This window comes from Ruditapes philippinarum, unplaced genomic scaffold (assembly GCF_026571515.1).
Source record: "Ruditapes philippinarum isolate M1 unplaced genomic scaffold, ASM2657151v2 ctg1359_1_1_1_1, whole genome shotgun sequence".
NCBI classification, from domain to species: Eukaryota; Metazoa; Mollusca; class Bivalvia; order Venerida; family Veneridae; genus Ruditapes; species Ruditapes philippinarum.
Window position 1 is genome coordinate 257,194 of NW_026854958.1, and position 26,544 is coordinate 283,737.

At 34.9% G+C, this 26,544-nt stretch overlaps 1 protein-coding gene across 1 annotated transcript in view; it reads left to right on the forward strand.

The window, feature by feature from the left end:
- Positions 1–26,544, forward strand: part of LOC132741616 (pre-mRNA-processing factor 40 homolog B-like) — a 48,099-nt gene that overhangs the window by 12,321 nt on the left and 9,234 nt on the right. Inside the window, exons 5-18 of the mRNA XM_060729828.1 lie at positions 237–322; positions 1,383–1,493; positions 2,610–2,730; positions 9,911–9,941; positions 10,376–10,549; positions 11,284–11,395; positions 12,996–13,133; positions 13,694–13,785; positions 15,154–15,262; positions 19,472–19,622; positions 20,222–20,470; positions 21,317–21,408; positions 24,519–24,635; positions 25,278–25,334. Of these exons, the coding sequence (XP_060585811.1) occupies positions 237–322; positions 1,383–1,493; positions 2,610–2,730; positions 9,911–9,941; positions 10,376–10,549; positions 11,284–11,395; positions 12,996–13,133; positions 13,694–13,785; positions 15,154–15,262; positions 19,472–19,622; positions 20,222–20,470; positions 21,317–21,408; positions 24,519–24,635; positions 25,278–25,334 (1,640 nt within the window). The remainder of the gene's footprint in view (positions 1–236; positions 323–1,382; positions 1,494–2,609; positions 2,731–9,910; positions 9,942–10,375; positions 10,550–11,283; positions 11,396–12,995; positions 13,134–13,693; positions 13,786–15,153; positions 15,263–19,471; positions 19,623–20,221; positions 20,471–21,316; positions 21,409–24,518; positions 24,636–25,277; positions 25,335–26,544) is intronic.

Here is a 26,544-nt window from a genome sequence, read left to right on the forward strand (position 1 = left end):
TTGTAGGGCCAGGTAATCCAATGGTTGCTAGCGTACAACATGTAATTTACTATATTAACTTATTGTAGGGCCAGGTAATCTAATGGTTGCTAGGGTACAACATGTAATTTGCTAGCGTACAACATGTAATTTGCTAGGGTACAACATGTAATTTACTATATTCACTTATTGTAGGGCCAGGTAATCCAATAGTTGCTAGTGTACAACGTGTAATTTGCTATATTAACTTATTGTAGGGCCAGGTAATCCAATGGTTGCTAGTGTACAACAGGCAAATGCTGCATCCAGCTCACCAGGACAGGTAGATCAAAAACCAGAAAAGGTAGCATATTATTTATCTCCACAAACATGTATATTTAACAATTTAGATTACTTTTGATTGTCCTTTAACCTTTTCCCTTATATAAGCGTGTTTCGACGGTTTTTTGCCCCCCTCCCCCCTTTTTGAGTCCTCAAACAGTGAAAAAATGCCCTATTTAGGCCCCAAACACTGTTTTCCGTCTGAGAAATGTTGTTAAAAAAAGTGACCACTTTTTTGGCGCCGTCCCCCATCGAAATATTACATCAGGGGGTTGCCAGAAGGGGGATGTGCCCCCTTCTGTTTGGGGGGTTGGAAGGGGGGCGGAGTCCCCCTCATCGCCAAGAAAATTTTAGACATGTTTACGGTCAACCAGGTTAAGATAATTAGATATAGTGAAAGTGAATTATTGTACAATTACTTGTTTGCCTACATTTGATCATGTTAAAGGAACATTTACTAAACTTTGCTTCTTGTGCTTTGAACAGTCCACAAATTCAAATGTTTATGAAATACCTGACACTACTAAATGTAACATAAAACATTTTCGAAATGTTATTTAAATTTTCAATGCAAAGAAAGGGAAAAAAAGCTTAATCATAAACAGTATTATGTCTATTTCATGTTCATATTTTTCTGTTACACTTCCAGGATTGTGTTAGTAACATTCTTTTGTGGATATTAATGTTCATATTAGAATTTATCTTGGATATTTTGGAAATATTTTAAAATTGCTGTCTTGTTAGCTAAATAGGTAGAGTGTTGGGCTGTGAATCAGGTGACCCAGGTTCGACTCCCGAATGGCATAGGTCATTTTCATTGTGATTGATCATGAAATCTTTTCTACGATCTCTCGCACTGTACCTCTGCTCTGGCATGTTCAGAAGTTATCAGTTCCTTGTGAAAGTCAATGCAACTGTTACTGGTGAACTGCTTAACAGCCTGTCCAGGAATGAGGCGGTGGCTGAACTGTGTTCTCGTAAATTAAATGTGGCTTTCTGACGTGATTGGGGGGTAAACAACCAACATCACACCAAATATTTTAAAAGGATTGTTATTGTTAATTAAAACTTTTTCATGCTAGAAATCACCGTGGACTGAACATAAAGCCCCAGATGGAAGAACTTATTACTATAACAATGTAACCAAGCAGTCGAGCTGGGAGAAGCCAAAAGACTTACAGACTGAGACAGAGGTAAGCATAGTTACATCAATTTTCATTGGTCAAGTTTGAAGAATTGTGACACTGCCTGTTTGGAATATGCATTTTCATTGGTCAAATTTGAAGAATTGTCTCACTGCATATTTATAACATGCATTTTCATTGGTCAAATTTGAAGAATTGTCTCACTGCATATTTATAACATGCATTTTCATTGGTCAAATTGAAGTTATATGTCACTTCCTGTTTATAACATTGATTTTCATTGGACAGATTTGGAGTAGGTGTCAAACTGCATGTTTATAACATCAATTTTCATTGGATAAATTTGGAGCCGTGTCAACAATCGTAACTTTTTGGCCCTTTCCGTCAGTCTTCAGATAAATACCTCGAACACAATAGTAGGAATACACAGAACAGATACAGTTTTTGGGTCTAACATACGCTAAGAAACTAGACATGTAAACAATTAGTGATTTAATGCTGGAAGTTGTTGAAAAGTTTATTTCTAATATATGAAGTAAATGCCCACCTAAAATAAGTGAATTCATAGATACAAAAGCAAGCAATATGTTATTTGTATGTTTATAAATATAAATTGTAAATTATAATTGTAAATTGCATTTGTTTAGAATTGTATATCAGTGGGCATATTTAAATTAAAAATGGTTGTCGGACATATTTTCTATCATAATTGTACCGAAACAGACCTAATTTTCTTTTGGATGTCAGTGATATGTACATTCATTTTACATTATCTCTGTTTCTGTTTACATCTGAAACCACGTGGTAGAACTACTTTCAATCCGTATTGTTTCCGAGGTTATTAATATAGATAATAGCCGAGGTAGTTCCCATTGCCGTGTCAAACTACCTGTTTATTACATTGATTTTCATTGGACAAATTTGATATATTGTCACACTGCATGTTTATAACATCAGTTTTCATTGGACAAATTTTGAGTATTATCAAATTGCATTGATTTTAATGGGATAAATTTAGGATATTGTCTTCAAAAATTATGTAACAATATTCACCTGTTCATTTTCAGTAGAGTAAAGATTAATAAACTTCACAACTTGCATCTAGAGATTATATTTCAATTTCTGTGATGACTGTGAGAACTTTATTTACATATTTTCATGTAGATGTTGCTAGCAAGATGTCCATGGAAAGAATATAAATCAGATACAGGGAAGGTTTACTATCATAACTCTGTCACCAAGGAATCCAGGTGGACCAAACCTAAAGAACTGGAGGAATTAGAAGGTTGGTTTCATGTAGTTAATAAGCCATACCCTATCATTAAAGGGACACTATGTATCTCGGGTATTTTGATTGGTCAAAAATTAGCTCAGAATGAACACTAACCAATGAAAATCCTGAGAAATTTAAACTTCCAGGCTAGACTGTTTAGAAATGTTTGAGGTGTTAGTTCTGAAAGAGTTAAATTATTTCACTTTTTTTCAAAAATAAGGTAATATTTCCAGATACTGTAAAATTCCTTTTAAATGCCCTTTCCCCTCCCCCAGGTTTTTTGATAAGGAGAAAATCTACTCACCAGTGCTGAACTTGTGAGTAAATCCATGATTTTATACAAATCCTTCAGAATCCATTTTATTTTATAGTAAACACAAAAATGTATCATATAAACTTTAAACTTTAACACTTTTAAACGTAATTATGAAAACTTGTTTAACACCAAACATATTTACAATGATTTTTTTGGATTTAGGAGAAATTGAGTTTTTATGCTCCCCGAAGGGAGAGCTTATAGTCGTCACCTTGTCCGTCCATCCGTCCGGCCGTCTGTCCGCTCTCACTGAAATGACGATGTGGGGTGAATATCCATGTTCAATCCGTATAGACGGTACTTGTGAGGAAAAAGGTTGCTTATGGGGTGCAAATACGTTGCTTATGGGGTTTTAGAGATCAAAGGAGATCAAAGAAAAAACCCCATAATGTCAACTCAGTAGGAATCCGTCCGTCTGTCCGTCCGTTTTCTTGTCCGGAGCATAACTTGAAAACCCTTGGAGATAATTTGTTTAAACTTCATACAGTGGTAGAGGGCATTGAGGGGGAGTGCAGTGTCAAAGAACCATAACTCTATTTTGTCCTGTTTTTATGCTCCCAGAAAAATTTCGGGGGAGCATATAGTTGGCGCCTTGTCCGTCTGTCCGTCCGTTGTCTTGTCCGGAGTAAAACTTGAAAACCCTTGGAGATAATTTGTTTAAACTTTATACAGTGGTAGAGTGCATTGAGGGGGGTGCAGTGTCAAAGAACCATAACTCTATTTTGCCCGGTTTTTAGCTCGACTCTTCACAGAATAATCAAGCTAATGCAGTCACCCATTTGTCGGCGTCGGCGTCCCTGTGGTTAAGTTTTTGTATGTAAGCTGGTATCTCCATAACTACTGAAGGGAATGGATTGAAACTTCACACACTTGTTCTCTGTGATTATCTAAGATGATTGGCACAAGTCCCATAACTCTGATTTGCTTTTTAGCTCACCTGTCACAAAGTGACAGGGTGAGCTTTTGTGATCGCTTTTCGTCCGGCGTCCATCCGTCCGGCGTCCGTCCGTCGTCTGTCCGTCCATAAACTTTTACTTTAAATGACATCTCCTCATAAACCACTAAGCCAATTTCATCCAAACTTCACAGGAATGTTCCTTTGGTGGTCACCTTTAAAAATTGTTCAAAGAATTTAATTCCATGCAGAACTCTGGTTGCCATGGCAACCAAAAGAAAAAACTTTAAATATCTTCTTTTAAAAAACCGAAAGAGCTAGAGCTTAGATATTTGGCATGGAACATCCTCTAGTGAGTGTCTACCAAGTTTGTTCAAATAAAAGCCCTGGGGTCAAAATTGGCCCCGCCCCAGGGGGTCATTGATTTTCCCTATATGCATATAGTAAAAACTTAAAAAATCTTCTTTTAAAGAACCCATAGAGCTAAGATATTTAGCATGATACATCTTCTAATTGGTGTCTATAAAGTTTGTTCAAATAAAAGCCCTGGGGTCAAAATTGGCCCCGCCCCGGGGGTCATTGATTTTCCTTATATGTGTATAGCAAAAACTTAAAAAAATCTTCTTTGTAAAAACCCATATAGCTAGAGTTTAGATATTAAGCATGAAACATCTTCTAGTGAGTGTCTACAAAGTTTGTTCAAATAAAAGCCCTGGGGTCAAAATTGGCCCTGCCCCCAGGGGGTCATTGATTTCCCCTATATGCATATAGTAAAATCTTAAAAATCTTCTTTTAAAGAACCCAAAGAGCTAGAGCTAAGATATTTAGCATGATACATGTTCTAATGGGTGTCTACAAAGTTTGTTCAAATAAAAGCTCTGGGGTCAAAATTGGCCCCACCCCGGGGGTCATTGATTTTCCTTATATGTGTATAGCAAAAATTTAAAAAATCTTCTTTGAAAAAACCCAAATAGCTAGAGTTTAGATATTAAGCATGAAACATCTTCTAGAGAGTGTCTACCAAGTTTGTTCAAATAAAAGCCCTGGGGTCAAAATTGGCCCCGCCCCAGGGGGTCATTGATTTCCCCTATATGCATATAGTAAAATCTTAAAAAATCTTCTTTTAAAGAACCCAAAGAGCTAGAGCTAAGATATTTAGCATGATACATGTTCTAATTGGTGTCTACAAAGTTTGTTCAAATAAAAGCTCTGGGGTCAAAATTGGCCCCACCCCGGGGGTCATTGATTTTCCTTATATGTGTATAGCAAAAACTTAAAAAATCTTCTTTGAAAAAACCCAAATAGCTAGAGTTTAGATATTAAGCATGAAACATCTTCTAGAGAGTGTCTACCAAGTTTGTTCAAATAAAAGCCCTGGGGTCAAAATTGGCCTCGCCCCAGGGGGTCATTGATTTTCTCTATATGCATATACATGTGGTAAAAACTTAAAAAATCTTCTTTTAAAGAACCCAAAGAGCTAGAACTAAGATATTTAGCATGAAACATGCTCTAATGGGTGTCTACAAAGTTTGTTCAAATAAAAGCCCTGGGGTCAAAATTGGCCCCGCCCCGGGGGTCATTGATTTTCCTTATATGTGTATGGCAAAAACTTAAAAATCTTCTTTGAAAAAACCCAAATAGCTAGAGTTCAGATATTTAGAATGAAACATCTTCTTGTAAGTGTCTACAAAGTTTGTTCAAATAAAAGCCCTAGGGTTAAAACTAGCCCGCCCCAGAGGTGTCATTGTTTTTAACTATATGTGTATAGTAAAAACTTAAAAAATCTTCTTTTAAAAAACCCAATGAGCTAGAGGTTAGATTTTAAGCAGGAAACATCTTTTTGTTGGTGTCTACTTTTTAGCTCACCTGTCACAAAGTGACAGGGTGAGCTTTTGTGATCGCTTTTCGTCCAGCGTCCGTCCGTCCGTCCGTCCGTCCGTAAACTTTTACTTTAAATGACATCTCCTCATAAACCACTAAGCCAATTTCATCCAAACTTCACAGGAATGTTCCTTTGGTGGTCTCCTTTAAAAATTGTTCAAAGAATTTAATTCCATGCAGAACTCTGGTTGCCATGGCAACCGAAAGAAAAAACTTTAAATATCTTCTTTTAAAAAACCCAAAGAGCTAGAGCTTAGATATTTGGCATGAAACATCTTCTAGTGAGTGTCTACCAAGTTTGTTCAAATAAAAGCCCTGGGGTCAAAATTGGCCCTGCCCGCAGGGGGTCATTGATATTCCCTATATGCATATAGTAAAAACTTAAAAAATCTTCTTTTAAAAAACCCAAAGAGCTAGAGCTAAGATTTTTAGCATGAAACATCTTCTAATAAGTGTTTACCAAGTTTGTTCAAATAAAAGCCCTGGGGTCAAAATTGGCCCCTCCCCGGGGGTCATACATTTTCCCTATATGCATATAGTAAAAACTTAAAAAATCTTCTTTTAAAGAACTCAAAGAGCTAGAGCTAAGATATTTAGCATGAAACATGTTCTAATGGATGTCTACCAAGTTTGTTCAAATAAAAACGCTGGGGTCAAAATTGGCCCCGCCCCGGGGGTCATTGATTTTCCCTATATGCATATAGTAAACACTTAAAAAATCTTCTTTTAAAAAACCCAAAGAGCTAGAGCTAAGATATTTAGCATGAAACATGTTCTAATGGGTGTCTACCAAGTTTGTTCAAATAAAAGCCCTGGGGTCAAAATTGGCCCCGCCCCGGGGGTCATTGATTTTCCTTATATATGTATTGCAAAAACTTAAAAATCTTCTTTGAAAAAACCAAAATAGCTAGAGTTTAGATATTAAGCATGAATTATCTTCTAGTGAGTGTCTACAAAGTTTGTTCAAATAAAAGCCCTGGGGTCAAAATTGGCCCCGCCCGGGGGGTCATTGATTTTCCTTTTATGTGTATAGCAAAAACTTAAAAATCTTCTTTGAAAGAACCCAAAGAGCTAGAGCTAAGATATTTAGCATGAAACATCTTCTAGTAAGTGTCTACAAAGTTTGTTCAAATAAAAGCCCAGGGTCAAAACTGGCCCCGCCCAAGGGGTGTCATTCTTTTTAACTATATTATAGTAAAAACTTAAAAAATCTTCTTTTAAAAAACCCAAATGAGCTAGAGCTTAGATGTTTAGCATGAAATATCTTCTTATGGGTGTCTACCAAGTTTGTTCAAATAAAAGCCCTTGGGTTAAAATTGGCCCTGCCGGGGGGGAAGGAGAGGAGAGAGAAAGGGGGAAGGTCATTATTTTTCTTTATATGTGTGTAGTAAAAACTTAACATCATGAAACATCTTCTAATGGGTGTCTTCCAAGTTTGTTCAAATAAAATCCCTGGGGTTTAAACTGTCCCCGCTCTGGGGGCCGATATACATGTGAGCGACCTCAGGGCCATCATGGCCCTCTTGTTTACATTATTATGCCCCTTTTTTGACTTACAAATTCTTGGTTAAGTTTTTGTATGTAAGCTGGTATCTCCATAACTACTGAAGGGAATGGATTGAAACTTCACACACTTGTTCTCTGTGATTATCTAAGATAATTGGCACGAGTCCCATAACTCTGATTTGCTTTTTTACATTATTATGCCCCTTTTTCGACTTAGAAATTCTTGGTTAAGTTTTTGCATGTAAGCTGGTATCTCCATAACTACTGAAGGGAATGGGTTGAAACTTCACACACTTGTTCTCTGTGATTATCTAAGATGATTGGCACCAGTCCCATAACTCTGATTTGCTTTTTTACATAATTATGCCCCTTTTTCGACTTAGAAATTCTTGGTTAAGTTTTTGCATGTAAGCTGGTATCTCCATAACTACTGAAGGGAATGGATTGAAACTTCACACACTTGGTCTCTGTGATTATCTAAGATGATTGGTACAAGTCCCATAACTCTGATTTCCTTCTTTGCATAATTATGCCCCTTTTTCGACTCATGAATTCTTGGTTAAGTTTTTGCATGTAAGCTTGTATCTCCATAACTACTGAAGGGAATGTATTGAAACTTGAAGAGTTTGTACCTTTTCGGACAATTTTATGTATTCATATAGGTAAGCATTATTATACTCAATGAAACACCCTTGTGACAAATTTTTCGAATAGTCGAGCGTTACTGTCTACCGACAGTTCTTGTTGAATTATCACCCTTGATAGAAAAAATCTTGTCTGGGACATAACTCTAAAACTATAAGAGATATCAACATGAAACTTTGTAGGTGAATAGATCTCAATGGGTAGATGTGCAGTGCATAAGAACAATAACGCTTTTTGTCCTAATTTTGGAGTTATTGCCCTTTGTTAATTTTAACACTTTGAACTTTGTCAGGAACATAACTCTAAAACTATAAGAGATATCAACATGAAACATTGTAGGTAGGTAGATCTCATTGAGTAGAAGTGCAGTGCAAAAGAACCATAACTCTTTTTAGCCTCATTTTTGAATCCCCTTTTAGAAAAATATTGTCCAGGACATAGCTGTAAATTTATAAGAGATATCAACATGAAACTTTGTAGGTAGATATATCTCAATGGGTAGATGTGCAGTGCACAAGAATCATAACTCTGCATTGCCTAATTCTGGAGTTATTGCCCTTTGTTTATTTTTACTTTTTGAAGTTGTCCGGGACAAAACTCAGAAACCATAAGAGATATCAACAAGAAACTTTGTAGGTTGATAGATGACTTTGATTAGAAGTGCAGTGCAAAGAACAGTAACTCTTCCTTGCCTAATTTTGAATTTTTGCACTTTGAACTTTTTCCACAGCTACAAGAGGTGTACTTTCCTGTGTCCAAAACCTTTTCGGGGAGCATCACCCGGCTCAAACCGGGCTCTTGTTTGAATTATCCCCCCTCTTAGAAAAATCTTGTCCTGGACATAACTCTCAAACTATAAGAGATATCAACATAAAACTTTGTAGGTAAATAGATCTCAATGGGTAGATGTGCAGTGCATAAGAATCATAACTCTTTTTTGCCTAATTTTGGAGTTATTGCCCTTTGTTAATTTTAACACTTTGAACTTTGTCCGGAACATAACTCTAAAACTATAAGAGATATCAACATCAAACAGTGTAGGTAGTTAGATCTCATTGAGGGGGAGTGCAGTGTCAAAGAACCATAACTCTATTCTACCCGGTTTTTGAATTATCTCCCCTTTTAAAAAAAATCTTGTCGAGGACATAACTCTAAAATTGTAAGAGATATCAACATGAAACTTTTTAGGTAGATAGATCTCAATGGGTAGATGTGCAGTGCTTAAGAACTTGAACTCTGCCTTGCCAAATTTTGTATTTATTGCACTTTGTTAATTTTTACATTTTGAACTTTGTCCGGATCATAACTCGGAAACCATAAGAGGTATCAACTAGAAACTTTGTAGGTTGATAGATCGCATTGATTAGAAGTGCAGTGCAAAGCACAGTAACTCTGCCTTGCCTAATTTGGAATAATTGCACTTTGAACTTCTTCAAGGGACATAACTCTAAAACTACAAGAAGTGTACTTTTCTTTGTCCAAAACCTATTCGGGAAGCATCACCCGGGTCAAACCGGGCTCTTGTAATAAAATGTTAGACCAACGTTTAATAGGAGTTTTAGGGTAAAAATTCACAAATCATTTCACGAATGTGGAACTCGTACGTGGCAGTATCCTTAATGTTCTGATTGTTTAGCAATAACACGTCCTTTGCTCAAATTGCCATATTTACGAACTTGAGAAAACTTGTAGGATTCTGTAATCTAACGTTGGCGCCAGTGAAATTTGCCAATGGATGAAAATTTTGCCTTGCCCAAGGGGACAGTGACATACTTTCTTGTCCATTTATCTGCCAGAAATAATATTTTGTTGCATTTGGCGCTATTGGCGAGCCACAGCGGGTACCCTTTATTTTAAAATGTAAAGAATCAGTTATGGAAAGTTGCTTGCTATACATTCTTTATCTTAGAATTTGTCTTTGAATTAAGCATTTCTCTTTTTTTTTCCAGCAAGCATCGCAAAGCAAAGGGAACAAGAGAGGTTAGTACTTTATCTTAATATTCAAACTTGTTACCATATTCAAGTCAGGAAATCATGAAGTCCTTTTGACTAAGTTCATGTCCATTATTTGATCAACATTTTGAAAGAGATGTATGAACTCCCTTTCATATAAACAATATAAAAAACAATGTATGATTTCCCTTTCATATAAACAATCTATGACCCCCCTCCCGTTCATAGTTTATAAACAATGTTATATCTTCCTTTCATATAAACAATGTATTATCTCCCTTTCAAAAACAATGTATGATTTCTCATTCATATAAACAATATTAAAACACTGTATAATCTCTGTTTCATATAAACAATATAAAAACAATGTATGATTTCCCTTTCATATAAATAATATAATAACACTGCAGGATCTCCCTTTTATATAAACAATATAAAAACAATATATTATTATTTTACAGAGGGGAATCAGCAGCCAGTGACGCTCCAGCCAGTACGGAGGCCCCTAAACCTGCCAAACCTCTGTCTACAATAGAACAAGCCATGCAGGCCACCCTAGCCTCTATTGAGCTACCACCTCCGCCAAAAGCTGTCACACAACCCAAACCTGTGGAGAAGGAATCTTCAGATAGCAGGTATGATACATTTGAGTCGTGTCACAACAAAACCAACATAGTTCATTTGCAATGGATCAAACCAGCCTGCGCATCCGCGCAGTCTGATCAGGATCTATGCTGTTCACTATCAGTTTCTCTACTTGTTATAGAGTTGGTAAGCGAACAGCATGGATCCTGATCAGACTGAGCGGATCCTTGCTGGTCGCAAACGCATTATGTTGGTTTTGTTGTGATGCGGCTCATTTAACCTACTCTATTTTTGTAATGTTTTAAACCTTGCTTTGAATTTTGTAACAGTTCTTTAAAAGTAAAGGGGATTTTCAATATCATAATATACAAAGTTTATATACCAACCTGGTCACACTGCACTCCAGTGCAGGCCGAGGCTTACCAGACTCTATCCCGGTATCCCGGTGAAGATGTTCATGTAGGATAAGAGCTAGTTTAAAGTGAGTTTTTGCTGTCAGTGAAGTGAATACTGTTTGTATAGGCTGGGCTCTGAATGCAAAAAAAAAACCAAAAAAAACAAAACAAAAAAACACTAGCATAAAACTTTTATTCAAGTACAGTACTAGAATTACTTTTCTACAAGAACTCTTTTAACATTCAGTTTTCATTGTATACATCTGTTATAAAAAAGGGAATATGTGTGACTTTAACAGTTGGGTGGATTGCAATGTTTCTTTGCAAATCTAACTTTAAATTCTTTTGCAGTGTAAAAGGTCTAAAATAAATATATATTTTATCTACAGTAGTGAAGAGTCTGAGGAGGAAAAACCAGTACAGAAGAAACCGCCGGTCAACCTGAAGTTCCGTAACAAGAAGGAAGCAATGGATGCCTTCAAATCATTGTTGAAAGAAAAGGTACGGTTATGCCAGTTATTCAAGATTGAGATGGTCATTTAGCAGTTTATAATGACATGAGAATTTAATTTAGTTCTTATAAATAGATTCATGGACATCCGTGGCCGAGTGTTTAATGTTGTTGACTTCAAACCACTAACTACTTCACCGCTGCAGGTTTCGTAACTCAGCAGTGACTTTGGATTAGCTATCCAGCTAGTTTAAGGATCGTCAGTATTTCTACTTATGTGCCTGCACGTTCATGCCTGAAATAATGCACACATAAAGTCTTCCTCCACCAGTAAAGCTGGATGTCACCATATGACCTATACTGTGTTGGGGTGACCTTAAACCCAACAACAACAAAAAAAAAATATATAAATGATTTATTTGATTATTTGACATCGAATAAAAAACTTTTATTCATTGTCAAAAAATTGTTCATTTATAATTTTTTCATTGCATATAAAGTTATCTATATTTGGAAAGGGTTCTTTTACCAGGTCATTAATTGAGTAATTATTATGATCAGGAAAATTAAATAAATAGAGGATATTGAATGAGTGTAAGTTCAATACTGTATTTATTGCACGAGTTGAATATAATTATATCATGCGAGCCTCTGGCGAGCATAATATTATTTTATTCATTGAGTTCAATAAATTTAGTAATGAACTTACATGAATTTAATATTTTATTTATCACATACCCAAAATAAAAACCGTTTAAAGTGAAAAAAAGAGTCATCTTTCTTTGATGCGCCTATAGTATAACGCTAACATTTACCGCGTCTTTACACTATGTTTGTATAACGCTAATGATGTCATGTCAAAAAATATGCGTTTTGACGGAGTCACAAAATTGGCACGGGTGTGTGATAAATACTGTTAGTTACATCATGTCAAGACAGCCTCCATTAACATAAAGATAATAACTATGTGTGCAGGTTTTATGCTGATGGACTTTTTTCTTTTGAGTGTTTCTGATTTATATTGATTCATAATAGATTCTGTACTTGTTTAAATTGTTTTTAAGGCACATTATACCTTAGAAATAAGTGTGTTTTTTCCCCTTATGTAGAAAGAGTGTACATTGGTTTAATAACATTAAATAAGCCAAGTCATGACAAAACCAACATAATGGGTTTGCGACCAGCATGGATGCACAGGCTGGTCTGGTTCCATGCTGGTCGCAAACGCACTATGTTGGTTTTGTCATGACGCGGCCCAAATAATGATTTGAGAGCATGTTAGATGCATTACACTTGAAGACAGTAAGTAATGAAAATGAGGAATTATTTGTCATAAAAGTAGTGGAATGTAAACAAAGTAGTATTTTGACTTCCATACAAAATACTTATTCACTGTAACTGTAATTATTGCCAAAAAGCAGCAGGTGAAAAAGATGCCTCAAGTATTTGGCCAATGAGTAACATTTTGGAAAATATAACTGGTCATCAAAATTAAAAAGCTTGTGAAGAATAAACAGAAAATAATTTCTGAGGCATAATGGGCCTTCAAAAAAAATTTTCAAGTACAGTTTAAAAAATACTTGTACATGTATTATAAATGTTTCTACCATCATGACATAGAATTGAAGTTGGTTTATTTTTGTCATTCAGAAAGTGCCTTCTAACGCAACCTGGGAGAACGCCATGAAGTTGATAGTAAATGATCCACGCTACGGGGCATTGAAACATCTAAATGAGAGAAAACAAGCATTTAATGAGTACAAGACGCAGCGAGTGAAGGAAGAAAAGGTGAGTTATTACGAGCAATGTGGTAAAAAAAAGTCAGAAAATTGATACTATGAGCACAGAGCTATATTTAAATGGAGAGAGAGGATGTTATTTATTTCAAACAAGATGGCAGAAATCGACCAACTTCATGGACCAATATACCTCGCAAAAAGGATTGTTGGTCTGGAGAAGAAAATACTCTAATTTTAGAACTTCATATCCCTCTGTTTTATAAGTCTGTGCTTAGTATATATATGCTATATGTTTTTTGAGGGTTTTTTTTAATTCAATGTAAAAACTACTCTGGAAACAATTAATAAATAAGTAGCTATCTATTTGACAATGGAGGTTGATTAACTTTTTGAAATGGATAGTTACATGTAATTAGCAATTTACCTGTTAAGCAATTTCTTTGTATCAAATTTTGTATCTAGCACTTTGTTTCATGTATGATTTATTTCTGTAATCACTTTATTACATGATTTGTTTTTGAATAAAAAAACTTGTATCATAGAAATGTGAAGAAGAAGCTTCAACTAAATTATTTTGTTGCATACATATAATAATATTGTTTAATACAGGAAGAGGCCAGACTTAGAGCCAAGCAGGCAAAGGAAGATCTTGAACAGTTCTTGTTACATCATGACAAGATGACCTCTAGTGTTAAATATTGGTGAGTGTTAACAGAATACAGGCCCCGTGTTCACAAAGAAAAGATCAGGATCAGGCTCAAATGATCCTGATTTTATTTTCATTGTTTTATAAAAACTAAAACTGATCGTATTATGCTAGAATTAAATGGTGCATAATATTATTCGGAATGATAATAATTGCTTATTTACAAAGAAACCTACCTATTTTTGGATAAAATCAACAAATATCAAAACAAATAAAAAAATGAATAGATCAAAATGAGGATCAATTTTAGGATCAAGATCAAAATATGGATTAACTGTAAAATGCCCGTCTCTTGTAAAAATAACAATAAATCTATTCTAAAAATTTATGAACATGCTATTTCAAGTCCAGTTTTATCAAAATAATATTGAATCTTTGAGGATTAATAAAGAAGAATATTTGAGTTTTTAAATTTGATCCTGATCTTGATCCTGATCCTTAAATCTATGTGAACACGGGGGCCAGAATCTGCTGATATTTAGATTAATGCTCCCATAATTTTTATAGTAGCTGCTTGGTCCTTCCAAAGTTTTATTCTGTTTGCTGTAATGCTTTCCTACAGTTGCTCCTAGCAACTTCATTTATTTCAACCAATATCTCTCCTTATGTGGTAGATAGATATGTTGGATGGTCCTCTTACTTTAAGTGGAGTTAAGGGTCACATAGGTCAAGGACGCTTATTCTAAAAATAGATGTTTACACTTTTGTTCGTACAGCCTTTACTTCTTTACCAATGTCTTTTATATTTGGTAAGACATATCATTGGTAGTACTCTAAATTTGGCCTTAGCTGTCACAGTCAAGGTCAGCGATGCTAAAAATAGATTTTTATGTTTTTCTTTCATATTTTGCATTGTAGTATATTGACAGAAATCTAGTTTGAGGTTTGAGGACCATCCATCATTTATTGCTATATGTTTCATTTAAAGGCACTCCTCTCAGGATTTTTGGACATGATGGGACTGGAAATAATTATTTTGAAATTAATGTTCCATGAAAATAATTTTTAGAAATTAATTTTGTATTTGATGCAGGTCTAGTCTTATAACTTGTGTGCAAAATTTCAGATCATCTGCTCATTCCGTTTTTCAGCTTAATGTATTCCAATTGTGTCAAATTACCCGAAATTGAAAAATGTGCAAACTCTTTTCACTCAAGATGGGCTATAAATAACACAAAAATGTGATTTTTCAATTTATTTCTGAGTTTATTTCTTAATTTTCTTTTTCATTTGTGTCTGTTTAAAGTGCCTTGGCTGATCTATGTAAAAATTCAATTTTTATGTTCTTAAGCTTTTGAACCTCAGTGGAGTTCCTTTAAAAAAGGCAACTGCACCAGTGAAGTAACATATTTCTGTATTTCAGGAAAGCTGACAGTTTGTTCTCAGACTATGATGAATGGCAAGCCGTTAATGACCGGGACAGGAGGGAACTGTTTGATGATGTGGTACATATGCTTGAAAAACGAGAAAAGGTTGGTTCATTACGAACTTTAAAGATCCTGGAACACAAATTATGTTTATGGTTTTATATGATAAATCTGATGCTCAAATGAAGATTTATCAATATTGTAGGTTTCAAAAAGCATTATTATACCCCCAAAAACGAAGTTTGGGGGGGTATATAGGAGTCACCCGGTGGTCGGTCGGGCGGTCGGTCCAGACGTCCGTTGCATTATCCTTGTCCGGAGCATAACTTGAAAACTAATGGTTGGAATTCAATATAACTACATACAATGGTCAAGCACATTGAGAGGAAGTGCAGTGCACAAGAACCATAACTCTATCTTGACTAATTACAGAGTTATTGCCCTTTGTTACTTTTCCTTGTCCGGGGCATAACTTGAAAACTTCTGGTTGGAATTCAAAACAACTTCATACAATTGTCAAACACAATAAGGGGAAGTGCAGTGCACAAGAACCATAACTCTATCTAAAGTAATTACAGAGTTATTGCCCTTTGTTGCTTTTCCATTGCTTTTTTTTTTTGTCTGTTGCATTTTCCTTGTCCGGAGCATAACTCGAAGACTAATGGTTGGAATTCAATATAACTACATACAATGGTCAAGCACATTGAGAGGAAGTGCAGTGCGTAAGAAACATAACTCTATCTTGACTAATTACAGAGTTATTGCCCTTTGTTACTTTTCCTTGTCCGTGGCATAACTTGAAAACTACTGGTTGGAATTCAAAACAACTTCATACAATTGTCAAACACAATAAGGGGAAGTGCAGTGCACAAGAACCATAACTCTATCTAAAGTAATTACAAAGTTATTGCCCTTTGTTGCTTTTCCATTGCCTTCTTTTTTTTGACCGGACCATAACTTGAAGACTAATGGTTGGAATTCAATATAACTACATACAATGGTCAAGCACATTGAGAGGAAGTGCAGTGCATAAGAACCAAAACTCTATCTAAAGTAATTACAGAGTTATTGCCCTTTATTACTCTTCCATTGCTTTCTTTTGTCCGGACCATAACTTGAAGACTAATTGTTGCAATTCATTATAACTTCATACAATGGTCCAGCACATTGAGAGGAAGTGCAGTGCACAAGAACCATAACTCCATTTTGACTTATTACAGAGTTACTGCCCTTTGTTTCTTTTCCTTGTCCAGAGCATGACTTGAAAACTACTGGTTGGAATTCAAAACAACTTCATACAATGGCCAAGCACAATAAGGGGAAGTGCAGTGCACAAGAACCATTACTCCATCTTGACTAATTACAGGGTTATTGCCCTTTGTTACTTTTCCATTGCTTTCTTTTGTCCGGACCATAACTTGAAGACTTATTGTTGGAATTCATTATAACTTCATACAATGGTCAAGCACATTGAGAGGAAGTGCAGTGCATAAGAACCATAACTCCATCTTGACTAATTACAGAGTTACTGCCCTTTGTTACTTTTCCTTGTCCAGAGCATGACTTGAAAACTACTGGTTGGAATTCAAAACAACTTCATACAATGGTCAAGCACAATAAGGGGAAGTGCAGTGCACAAGAACCATAACTCCATCTTGACTAATTACAGAGTTATTGCCCTTTGTTACTTTTCCTTGTCCAGAGCATAACTTGAAAACTACTGTTTGGAATTCAGTACAACTTCATACAGGGGCGTCCGTGGCCGAGTGGTTAAGGTCGTTGACTTCAAACCACTTTGCCCCTCACCGCTATGGGTTCGAATCCCGACAGGGACTTTGGATTCTTTCATGTGAGGAAGCTATCCAGCTAGCTTACGGAACGTCGGTGGTTCTACTCAGGTGCCCGTTCGTGCCTGAAATAATGCACGGAAGGGCACCTGAGGTCTTCCTCCACCAGTAAAGCTGGAACGTCGCGATATGACCTATACTGTGTCAAAGTGACGTAAAACCCAAAACAAACAAAACAAACAAAACAAACAACTTCATACAGTTGTCAAGGACATTAAAAGGAAGTGCAGTGCACAAGAGCCATAACTCCATTTTGACAAAATACAGAGTTACTGCCCTTTGATACTTTTCCTTGTCCGGAGCATAACTTAAAATGTACTGGTTGGAATTCAAAACAACTTCATACAATGGTCAAGCACAATAAGAGGAAGTGCAGTGCACAAGAACTATAACTCTATCTTCAGTATTTATAGAGTTATTGCCCTTTGTTCTTTTTCTTTGTCTTTCTGGACTTATTACAGAGTTATTTAATTAAACTTCATCAATGGCCAACCACATTGAAAGGAAATGCAACATACATGAACCACAATTATCTTTTATTGCCCACACCCATAACTCTATGTTTCAATTCTATTACAAGGTATTCTTTTACTAGTAACATCCTCATTTCCGAGGCAGACTTGTGGGGGTATTAATCACATTTAGTGATAGTTCTAGTTTGTAAAGGTTTTACCGAAATTAAAATTTCATGCAAATAAAGGGAGGTAATTGGAAATTTATTTCTGATAAAGTTTAAGCCAGTTTTTTTTTTCAATAAAAAATGAATTCATAAATTTTAACGTTTAATGAAAATGTATATAAACATTTGCTGTACATATTTTAACATATTCTTGGATGTTGTCAGAAATTGTTGTAGAAGAATAATAATATTACATATATAAAAACTTCACTTAACTGTATTTTACAACCTTAATTACAACTAAAATTACTAATCAGTCTTTCGGATGAGTCTTTAAATCAATATCCCGTGTATGGGTGCTTAAACACTTGGCAGGTTTAAGAACCAGGAGAAGCCTCTGGAATTGGGGCATCTTTCTGTATCTGCATCTTGCACTATCCCCCAAAAGACTCGCCCATATGGGCAAACGGTGGCGAGTATAAATAAACACAAATACACACAAAATTACAAAATACAGGATCTTTAATCACCCCAACACAAAAAGCATTTTATCAAATCTTTGCGGTTATATTGATTATTACTGCACACTTTTGCACCAATTAACATTGTTTTGTCAGCTACACTATTATATACCCACATAAATGATAATGTCTACATCACAATTTTTGTTGTTGTTTTTGTACCGTCCTATTGTTGTTTTTGTACCATCCTATTGTTGTTTTTGTACCATCCTATTGTTGTTTTTGTACCATCCTCTTGTTGTTTTTGTACCATCCTATTGTTGTTTTTGCACCATCCTTGTTTTTTCAGTGTACATTTTGAGAAATTGAGATAAAAGAATCCATGACAAGTCTGGTTAAGGTAGTGAAAGAAAAATCTTGTACAAAATAAACAACTTACACGGACAAAACATCATTTGTCCTTATCTGTATTCTTTTTGGTTTTTATCTGTAAATTTTGTAATGATAATGGCTGCTTAAGATAGGTCCATTCAAATGCCTTTTTACCTGACAAAATGAATCAATTACACAGTTATGAGCTTAAAAAAACGCCACAAACGACCTTAAAGTGACATTTTGCTCAGTTTTTTGCTGTCGAGTTATAAAACGTCAAAAGATTAATTATTATAATGGTGATTGACTTATTATTGATAATAAAAAATGCTTAAGATAAAATATAAAAAGTACATAAATTATACCAAGACCAACCCACCCTTTTTTTAAAAAAATTGAACATTCCCAATACATTCTAAACATTACCATTACATGATAATATTTAATTAGTACAAAACAATATTTATAGAAATTTCTGTGTGTCATGGATTACGGATTATTCTTGAAATTTGAATACAAATATGACAAAATGTAAAGTAAATTTTACTTTGACCTGTGCACTTACTATTTACACTTGGATGGGCATAATGTCACTTAAAAAGTGTTACAAATTAACTTGAAAAGGTATACACCTGGGTTACAAATTAACTTGAAAAGGTATACACCTGGGTTACAAATTAACTTGAAAAGGTATACACCTGGGTTACAAATTAACTTGAAAAGGTATACACCTGGGTTACAAATTAACTTGAAAAGGTATACACCTGGGTTACAAATTAACTTGAAAAGGTATACACCTGGGTTAAAAATTAACTTGAAACGGTATACACCTGGGTTACAAATTAACTTGAAAAGGTATACACCTGGGTTACAAATTAACTTGAAAAGGTATACACCTAGGTTACAAATTAACTTGAAAAAGGTATACACCTGGGTTACAAATTAACTTGAAAAGGTATACACCTGGGTTACAAATTAACATGAAAAGGTATACACCTGTTTTGTTTTTTCATAGGAAGACGCCAAGACTCTGAGAAAGAGAAATATCAAAGTATTTAACGAGATATTGGACAGTATGCCTACCTTGACTAACAGTACCACTTGGTCGGAGGCCCAACAGATGTTATTGGACAATCCAAGATTCACAGAGGACCCCGATCTACAGAGTATGCAAATTATTTCTTTGCTTCATATGTATAATATTTATCAAGGTCATGCAGAGGTCAGAAGAAAGCCGGTGTCTGTATTGAAAATTCTACATGCATTGTATAACTTGGCATGTAAATTCATCATTGTGAGTCAGTGTTGTGCTCAAAATCAAGGTATATTGTGCAAAGTCTGAGTGGCCAAGGTCAAGGTCACATGCAGAGGTCAAATGAAGATGAAAATCAAATATGAAAAAATGAGTACTGACCATTTCTTCATCATAAATTGAGGGATTTTAATGTAAATTTTTACTCTTAAGAAAAACGAGTATTTGTGTCAAGTGAATTTCATGACAGTGGCACTCTTATTAACAGTTGATATTATATGCAGATAACGGAATGTCGGTGGTTCTACTCAGGTGCTTGTTTGTGCCTGAAATAATGCACAGAAGGGCACCTGAGGTCTTCCTCCACCAGTAAAGCTGGAACGTCGCGATATGACCTATACTGTGTCGATGTGACGTAAAACCCAAAACAAACAAACCAACAAAATTATATGCAGAATCGACATTTAAAACTTTTTTATGTTGTAAAACATTTCTGATGATGTCATATTTTAGACATGGACAAAGAAGATGCCTTGGTATGTTTCGAGGACCACATCAGAATGCTCGAACAGGAGAATGACGACGAGAAAGAACGCGAACGCCGGAGACTTAAACGACAACAGCGTAAAAATCGTGAAGGTTTTCTTGTTCTTCTCGATGAGTTACACGAACAAGGACGTCTTAATTCCATGTCCCTCTGGATGGACTTGTTTCACATAATAAGCAGTGATATAAGATTTCAGCACATGCTCGGACAGCCAGGTTTGTTTTCTTAATGAAAATCATGATAATGTTTTATGTACAATACTGTATATTTAAGTATTTATATTTGACAGTATCTTAAGAATTTTTTGTTGAAATGAACAATTTTCCAGTTTTATGACAGAGTTTTAAATAAAGTTGAAAGCACAAGAGTTGAGAGGCAAGTTATTATATTTAAAGTTTGATATTGTCACAGTAAGTGAGATGTTTTAAATTTTATAGTACATAGTAAAATTTGATCTTGAGGAATAATCACTGTCCTGTTTGTTAATTGTTGGTCCAACAAAATAAGGGGTAGGTTAAGGCCTTTGACTTCAAAATACTTGACCCTCACCGCTGTGGGTTGGGATTCTTTTGATTCTTTTTGTGAGGAAGCTATCAAGCTCCTTTAAGGAATGTTTGTGGTTCTACCTTGGTGCCACCATGCCAGAAATAATGCACAGAGGGTCATCTGAGGTCTTCCATCACCATTAAAGTTGATGAGAAGCTGCGATATAGTCTCTACTGTGTTAGTGCGACATGAAACCCAACAAAAAAGAAAAAAAAGAAAAGACATAAAATTTGGGTTTTTTCCTCTAAAATAGATCAATCAGTAAAACACTGGCCTTCAATGATATCTGAGCCGCGTCATGACAAAACCAACATAGTGTGTTTGCATCCGCCGGTCTGATCAGGATCCATGCTGTTCGCTATCAGAATTTCTACTTGTAAAAGGGTAGGCGAACAGCATGGATCCTGATCAGACTGCGTCCAGGCTGGTCTGGATCCATGCTGGTCGCAAACACACTATATTTCTTTATTACAGAGTTTCTGTGACAGTTTATTGTTTCATTTTATTCCATACAGGATCTACACCTCTGGACTTGTTCAAGTTTTATGTTGAAGATTTGAAGGCAAGGTTTCATGATGAGAAAAAGATTGTCAAAGAAATATTGAGGGTAAGATGCTTCAGCTCATTGTTTGCATTTGTCAATTTATTTCTGATTGGCCTTACGTATATAATTGAGCCTTGCCATGATAAAACCAACATAGTGCATTTTGCCACCAGCATGGCATTGATCCAGACCAGCCTGTGCATCCGCACAGTCTGATCAGGATCCATGCTGTTCGCTATCAGTTTCTCTACATAAAATAGGGTTTGTAAGTGAACAGCATGGATCCTGATCAGACTGCGCGGATGCACAGGCAGGTCTGGATCAATGCTGGTCGCAAACACACTATGTTGGTTTTGTCGTGACGCTGCTCAAATATGATGATTGAACTTCAGGAATAGTTCCACCTATAGTGTGTAGGGTTTAAAACTTAACATATCTACTTGGTTTCAAGTCAAAACATGTTTATTTTATATTTACAAAAACACTATGTAGCAATTATCAGTATTTTCAAATATCAAATTTGAGCATAGTATACATAAATCTTTAAAGGGTATTAATCTATATCTTATGAAATATTTATATAAAACTTACCAGAAGTAAAATTATATAATATTTGTTTCATTATTATATGGTTGATTTCCGAAAAAGTTGTAACATAGAATGTCTCTATTATTTAATACACATGAATAATGTATGTAATTAGAATAAAATGTTCCGGAATGAAATATTATTTTGCTATTTTAAGTAGGGTTTTATCTGTTAAGCAATACCTTTGTGCATGCATCATTCTCTTTTAAGGCAATAAATTGCCATTTTTGTGCCCCCACGTTAGTGGCGGGCATTTAGATTTACCCTTGTCCGTCCGTCCTTCCGTCCGTCCGTTCACTTTTGTGTCGCATGTAACTCAAAAAGTATTTGACCTAGAGTCATGAAACTTTACAGGAATGTTGATCAGCATGTGTAGTTGTGCACCTGGGTATTTTCATCTGGAAATTTTTAGTATTTTCAGAGTTATTGCCCTTGACTTAGTAAAATTTTGCACTTTTCAACTTGTGTCGCATGTAACTCAAAAAGTTTTTGACCTAGAGCAGGGCTCACACTGGCTCAAATAAAATAATAGCCAATATTTTCAACTTAAAAAAATAATAGCCAAAAGTTCAACGGACTATTCACGAATTAGCGATTAACAACATAAGCAGTTGATTAAATAAACATTACATTTATATAAAACTTTCAGTTTTATAAGGATTCTCAAATAAACTGACACATTTGTGTATATTGATAACTACCTTTTTTTTAAATAGAACCACAACTTTAATTGTTATTATAGTCAACAGAATAAAAACGTTATAACTAGTATAATTATTGTACAACAAATTTTTTACAATAATATTAAAGATTCATTATATCTTTACATAATGCTGTTATCAGACAACTTTTTTTGCTTGTTCTAATCAAATTTTGTCAGCTATAACCACTGTCAATTTCCACATTTCACACAGAACTGGAGTAGATCTAGGTGATATTAGCCTATAGAAATAACACAAGTTTGCAAACTCATTCACAGAATGCAGCCTTTTTTCTGAAAAATTTACTGAAAAATATCATCATCACCAATGTAATACAAATTTTCTGCCATAGTAGTAAAGATTTTTAAACAGAACATAGCTTATTTCACCTTTAAACAAATATCAAAATTATCGGTGTCGCGAAAATATGTGACAATCGGATTTTTCCTGTTTTCTGAAGAAATATTCACAATTTTGGTTGTTGTGCAAATAGTTGTTTGGATGTTAATACTTTTTAAATATTTTACCATCGTTTTCCACTGGCGATTTAGTTAAGTAGCTTAAAACAAAAAAAAATATCAAAATTTGCATTTAGTGCAATTCACGGTAAATTTTGGGTAAGTCAATATCCAGCGTATCAATTTTAAAACGATTTTTGTGGCTAATTGATGGATATTTGATGGCTATTATGAATGCTGGACAATATCTTTAAAGTACTTATACAATTATACATCTCGCATGTATTTTATCACCTCGGGCAATATAGTTAGCAGCACGTGACCGGTAAAAAGTTGACACTCAATTAAATGCACCCCGCTGGTGTTAATTGGGTCTACTGCATTCATTATCGATTTTTACACATTACATAAACACTTTTGGAAGTAAAAAAATAATCGCCAGATTTTGTAGCCAAAATGCAAAAATAATCGCCAATCTTATAAAATAATCGCAAATGGCGACTATGGCGACCGACAGCGTGAGCCCTGCCTAGAGTCATGAAACTTTACAGGAATGTTGATCAGCATGTGTAGTTGTGCACCTGGGTATTTTCGTCTGGATATATAAAGTATTTTCAGAGTTATTGCCCTTGACTTAGTAAAATTTTGCAATTTTCAGCCTTGTGTCGCATGTAACTCAAAAAATATTTGACCAAGAGTCATGAAACTTTACAGGAATGTTGATCAGCATGTGCAGTTGTGCACCTGGGTATTTTCTTCTGGATATTTTTAGTATTTTCAGAGTTATTGCCCTTGACTTAGTATAATTTTGCAATTTTCAACTTGTGTCGCACGTAACTCAAAAAGAATTTTACCTAGAGTCATGAAACTTTACAGGAATGTTGATCAGCATATGTAGTTGTGCACCTGGGTATTTTCATCTGGATATTTTTAGTATTTTCAGAGTTATTGCCCTTGACTTAGTATAATTTGGCAATTTTCAACATGTGTCGCATGTAACTCAAAAAGTATTTGACCTAGAGTCATGCAACTTTACAGAAATATTGATCAGCATGTGCAGTTGTGCACCAGGTATTTTCGTCTGGATTTATTTAGTATTTTTAGAGTTATTGCCCTTCACTTAGAAAATTTTGCAATTTTCAACTTGGATTTGACATAGTCATTAAACCTTATGGGCAGGTTGCTCAGCATATTTTAGATTTGCACCTGGGGTTTCGCTTGTGGATTTATCAAATTTTTGAAGAGTTATTTCCCTTGACTTAGTAAAAAGATTGACAGAACAGTGGCGCGGTGGGGGCACCCGTGTCCTATGGACACATTTCTAGTTATTTCATACAATCATTTTGGAAGTATCCTGTTTTAAAATCTGAACAATAATTTTTACATCAGATATACATGTATAGCTTTCTACACTTTAATTTCACAGGATAGAGGGTTTATGATAGAAGTGAACACAACATTTGAAGAGTTTTCAAACATGATATCAGATGACAAGAGGGCTAACACTCTAGATACAGGCAACATTAAACTGACATATAACAGTGTGAGTACCAATGACCTGGAAATTTAAACAAGTTTATTCCATTTTTCTAGATGATAAAAAAATACATTGCCGTGTATTCTAAAATGATTTAATACTATGTTTAACAGTTTCCTTTAAAACGTATTTGAAATAACCTGCTAAATGCATATTATGATAATAATAATATCTTTTTTTAAAGAAGGTTACACATTAAGAACATACAATAGCAATCATATATATATATTATTTCCAATGTGGCCTTCTGAAATAGAAAACAACAACAACAGAACATGCATAGGTAGAAAAATGAAAGTATAATATGTAATTTTTAGAATAAGACAGCTCATATATTATCTTATGAATTCAGCTATAAAGGAGAGTTGTTAGACATTTTTAGCTTGACTATTCAAAGAATTAGGAAAGCTACTGTACTTCACCTTGGCATAGGCGTCACAGTTTAGCTAAGTGTTTCTGTATAAGTTGGTATCTCAAAAAATACGCTATGGAATGGGTTGACACTTTACATACTTCTCTTTGATTATGTAACATGATAGGCACATATCCCATAACGATGAGTTACGTTTGAACTGAGTGATGTCCCTTTTCTCTATGAATAGTGAGGCTTGCTGTCTTACAGATAACTCTTGTTATTTTGTTTTTCAGTTAATTGAAAAAGCTGAAGCCAGGGAAAAAGAAAGATTAAAAGAAGAGGCCAGAAAGGTTTGAATTTATTAGATATATCCGATAGTTGTAGTAATTGAATCCTTGGTCAGCTGGCTCCATCTGCGTCTACCCGTGCAACCAGTGCAGACCAAGATCAGCACTGTTTGTTATTCAGTCAGTACATATTTTGAAAAATATTCTAAAAACGATTGAATGGTTATGTCCAGTTTGACAGGTGGACAAGTTCAATTAAGATATTTAGTGTGGTAAAGGTTTAATTTGAATCATAAGGGCTTCATTGCTGTGGGTTGGAACCCTGCTAAAGTGTGATAGTTTAACAGGTAACTTTTGAAGGTGACAGGTAACTTTTGAAGGTTTGTGGACAGACACTCACTTATATCTGAAATATCTAAGAATGGTAAATCTGGTTTCTTATCAGCACAATTGCTACATTATTGACCTTTGCTTTTGAATGCCTGAAAATGATTGAAATGGCCTATAATGATATTTTGAACAGCTTTTCTTCTGAAACTGAAACTGTTTTATTTGCTTAAACGCCTATTTCTACATATAAAACATATTCAATGGCGTTGTACAATATCACATCAGAACATTAAATTTAAATAATAAATGTAGTTTAAGAATAATAAAACAATTAATTCTGAATCTAAAATCTAAAACATGGTATCACAAATAAAAGAAAGTATTGTTATTTAAAATAATTAAAAATATGGCTATATTATTAAAGGACATGGTAAAAGACATGCAAATGTTACTTGGATAATAAATACATTGTAAAATCAGATATTCATCACAGAGTTAATGCGCAGAAAAATATTGTCTCTTAGTTTCTACACTTTACTGACTTTGACTAAAAAAGATTAAAATAGTCTCTGAAGAAGTGAGTCTTCAAGTGTTTCTTGAAACTATCAACTGATGAGCATTGTCTGTTATTTAATGGAAGATCATTCCAGAGTTTCGGGCCGATTGTACTGAAACTTCTGTCACTGAAAGTTTTACACTTATTAAAAGACACTTCATAACTGTCAACTGAAAATGATGATGATCTCAGAGAATGTTTTTGAACTTTAGGTGTAAGCAGGTCGGTCAAATAAGTTGGTGCATTTCCAACGTGACAGTTGTACATATATACAAGAATCTTGAATTGTATTCTGGCCTTGATGGGCAGCCAGTGTAGATCGTATAGCGCCTGCTTAGAACTTTCACTTTTCCTACGATTCAATACTAGTTTGGCACACATGTTTTG